Source organism: Quercus lobata, chromosome 2, assembly GCF_001633185.2.
Source record: "Quercus lobata isolate SW786 chromosome 2, ValleyOak3.0 Primary Assembly, whole genome shotgun sequence".
Classification (NCBI taxonomy): domain Eukaryota; kingdom Viridiplantae; phylum Streptophyta; class Magnoliopsida; order Fagales; family Fagaceae; genus Quercus; species Quercus lobata.
The window spans coordinates 92,242,073-92,246,200 of record NC_044905.1 but is presented as its reverse complement, the minus strand read 5'-3'; the positions used below and the strand labels follow the sequence as shown (position 1 = coordinate 92,246,200).

At 43.0% G+C, this 4,128-nt stretch overlaps 1 protein-coding gene across 1 annotated transcript; it reads right to left on the bottom strand.

Annotated features, from left to right (window-relative positions):
* Window positions 1-678: 678 nt before the first annotated feature.
* On the bottom strand, window positions 679-1,893 carry LOC115973841. Its single transcript, XM_031094083.1, has one exon. It carries the CDS (start codon window positions 1,891-1,893, stop codon window positions 679-681), a length of 1,215 nt encoding a protein of 404 aa, XP_030949943.1.
* Between the last annotated feature and the right edge of the window lie 2,235 nt (window positions 1,894-4,128).

Below are 4,128 nucleotides of genomic sequence, written 5' to 3'. Positions count from 1 at the left end.
AAAAGAAAGAGGAAAGCTTTTGTTTAAAATTTTAGTTGGTTCTTGTTAATATCAGGTGCAAGCTTGATATTATTAGTCATGGTTACAAATCCAGGTATTGAGTATGGGTCGTGACAGCTGCTCTTACTTCATTCACATTTTTTCAAGTTTAGTATCAGTCAAATCAACTTGTGGACAAAAACAAAGAATACGTTGTTGCTAAACATCAAAATTTGTTGAGTTCTTCCAATTTTCTGTTTGTAGCAAGCCTTTTCCTTCTCCTTCTAAAGAGGCAGCCAAATCATCCAAATTCCAACAATAGTGTTTAGTAGTTTGAACTTCAAAAAATAAGCTTCTAGGGTTTAATGGTTGCCTTGGTTGTTTTAATGAGTTGGCATGCTCTTTGCAAGGATAACTCTATCTGGGGTTTAAAAAGAAGGCGTGGCAAGTGCTTGAGGAAATTTCTCATAGAATTTCAAATAGGGATTTCTCAATTCAATTAGTTATACGATAAATTCATATTTTGTAAGCCCAAGTTGTTACTAATAGCAAATTTTTAGTTGGCTATGATGACAGATTTTTAGTCATCATTTTGTCAATTGGATTATCAATGTCTTTTTCATTACCTCATATATATATATATATATATATATATATATATATTTTGATAAGCTTCAATCTATTGCTGAAAAAAAAGAACTAGGAACACAGTTTGGACTCTTCCATACAAACAGCTAAAATCGCTGGGGGAAGATAATCCTTGAAGAAAAGAAACAACAAAAAGGAGCATAAAGCAAATTTAGCAGCTACATGTGCTGCAGAATTACAACACCTTCTAACCCAAACAAAAGAACAATTAGCCAAAGACTTTGCTAACACAGCCACGTTAGAGATGATGATTCGGATGGACCATTCCAGATCAGTCTTAAGCAGAGATAGATAATCCATACAGGTCTTAGAGTCCCCTTCGATTGAAACATAACTCCACCCTTCCTTTAAAGCAATCTGGACAGCCCAAAGGATCGCTTCAGCTTCAGCTTGGAGCGGTGAACGGAGGGATATGGTTTTGGCCCAAACACCACAGACGGCGCCAGAACAACCCCTTGCAACAACTGCTACAGTTGCCTTAGAGCTCGATAAGGCCGCATCAACGTTGAGTTTAATGCAACCAGGTGGGGGTGGAGCCCAACGTGTTGGATCATGAGGCACCGGTTGGGAAGGGGATAAAGGGCATGTAACCATGTATTCTTGACATCTTCTTTGAATCCGCTGAATAGAAACATGCAGTTCCAGCGGAGACTTCGAGTGCAGAACAGAATTTCTAAGGTACCAGATTTCCTCTAATGTTGAGGCCATGGTTAGAGAGACCTTCCATTGCTCCCAGGAGTTACATAACACATTTGGGGGGTTGAGAACCATGTTTACAAAATCTTCAGTGGATACTACAGCAACTTCCTCTGCTTTAAAACCCCAACACGCTGCGAACCAAAGTGCTTTGGCAAATGGGCAGTGAAGGAAAAGGTGGCATGGGTTCTCTTCAGACTCATTACAAAGCACGCAAGATGTGTCAACACTGTTCATGCGCTTGAAAAGATTGTCTCTGGTGGGAAGGGCATTGACACATAATCTCCAAAGGAACATTTTTAACCTTTCCGGAGCTTTTAGGCTCCAGAGCTTCTTCCATTTTACTGTTGATCTCACTGGCGAGTTGAACTGAGGGTTTGAAGCAATGTAAGCTGATTTAACTGAGAAAACCCCCTTTGAGTCCAACACCCAAACTAACTCATCTGCATTGGATGTAATAGGAATTGGGATAGCTAGGATAGCTTGAGCGGAAGGTTTGTCAAACATTTGGCGTATCAGCTCGGCTTTCCAACAATGCAGCTCGTTGTGAATAAGCTGGGCCACCTTCATAGGGAATTTGGGTACAGCTTCATCCCTTGGGCTCGGAATGAACCCATGGATCCAAGGGACCCAAGGGTCTTTCCAAACATCCACTGAAGACCCATCTCCAATAGCATAACAAGCACCTCTGCTGACAATGTGTTTTGCCTTTTCAATGGCCCTCTAGATTGGGGAGGCTGATTTAGGAGGATCAGACCTCAGCCAGTCCTCCTTAACTTTGTACCTTGCACGTAGAATTTGCATGCATAGGCTGTTCCGTTTCGAAGCTATCATCCAAGCAAGCTTTGCTAGGAGGGCATTGTTAATATCCTTGGCTTTCTTAAACCCAAGGCCGCCCACTCGCTTTGGACAGCAGAGTTTGTCCCAGGCTCTCCAAGCAAGGAACTTGCCCTCCTGTTCCTTGGGCTTCCACCAGAACCTCCTAGTGATGGAGTCAAGTTTATCACAAACTTTGTTAGGAACATTGAATGTGGACATAGTGTATGTAGGTAGTGATTGAGCAACAGAGGTGATGAGTGTGCTCCTCCCAGCCCAGGACAGGCATTTACTTCTCCACCCCATAAGTTTAGCTTCAAGTTTCTCTTGAAGGTAGGCAAAATCTGAAGAGGGGGCTCTAGAGAGGAAGAGGGGGGCACCAAGGTAGACCGAGTCCTTTTTCAGTTCCTTGACCTGCAGGATGTCTTTGATTGCTCTGCGATGTTGGTTAGAGGTGTGTTTGGAAAAAATAATACCAGACTTCTTGTTGTTGATGCACTGCCCAGACCAGTTGCAATACTTATCCAGTACATTGACTATGTTGTGGGCATCTTTGGGGCTAGCCTTTGAGAAAAGCACAATGTCATCTGCATACATGACATGGGTAATAGCTGGGCCCTTAGGACTAGCTTTGATCCCGCAAATATTCCGACTTCTCAATTCTTGGTCCAGTAGCCTAGAGAGGACCTCCTGCCCTATGATGAAGAGATATGGGGATAATGGGTCGCCTTGTCGCAGACCCCTACTAGGGATGAAGCTCTTAGACTTGCCACCATTCACCATAACCTCAAATGAAACCGAGGACACATAGGCCATGATCCAATTGGTGAACCTTTCATTGAACCCCAGATGTAGCATTACAGCTCGGATGAAGCTCCAGTTTACTCTGTCGTAGGCCTTTTGGAGATCAAGCTTAATGGCCATGAGCCCCTGCTTTGGCTTACGGGTCTTGAAACCATGCAGGAGCTCTTGAACAATTACTTGGTTCTCTGCTATCCATCTATTGGGAATGAATGCTGACTGAGCTGGCGAGATAATTTTTTCAAGTAATGGTCTCAGCTTGGAGGTTAGGAGTTTCGAAATAATTTTGTAAACAACGTTACAGAGACTAATTGGCCTGAATGATTAACAGAAGAAGGATTAGAAACTTTGGGGATGAGGACAATTAAGGATCTATTTACCTCTCTAGGCATTGAGCCCAGCCGAAAGAAAGAGGTCACTGCTTCTATCACATCATTGCCAATAGTTGTCCAAAGATGCTTGTAAAACAGGGCTGGGAAGCCGTCAGGTCCAGGTGCTTTCAAATCCTGCATTTGGAACAGAGTGGCTTTAATGTCCTCGAGGGCTGGAATGGCTAGCAGGTTCTCATTCTCATCTTCAGTGATGCAAGGCAGCAGTAGATGCTCTAGATGGGAAGGGAAGTTGACTTCTTCGTGTGTATATTGAAGTTTGAAGGTTTCTAAGAAGAGTTGTCTGATGTGCTTTGGGTCTGAAATCCAAGAACCATCTTCTTTTTTGATCGCGTCAATGTTGTTGCGCCTTCTTCGAATAATGGTGGACAGGTGGAAAAACTTTGAATTCTTATCCCCCAGCTTTAGCCAAATTTCCCTTGATTTTTGACGCCATAGAGTTTCACTCCGAAACAACCATTCAGACAGTTCTGCTTGTAAGGATCGTTCTAGGACTTCATTCTCTTGTGACGGTTGTTGGATTTGAGCCTCTTTGATCTTACGAATTAGGGAGTTGATCCTGTCCTGACAGTGGCCAAAGACTTCCTTATTCCACTTTCGGAGAGCATCCCTTGTAGCTGCTTGTTTCTTATAAAGCTTTCTGAACTCCGATCCTCTAGCCTTTGCATTCCAGGCCATTTCAATCACTGACACACAACTATTGTCTCTTAACCACGCTGCCTCAAATCTGAATGGTCTATGTGTAAATTCCTCATCTGGGTTGGTGTCTAGCAAGATAGGAGTGTGATCCGATTCAATG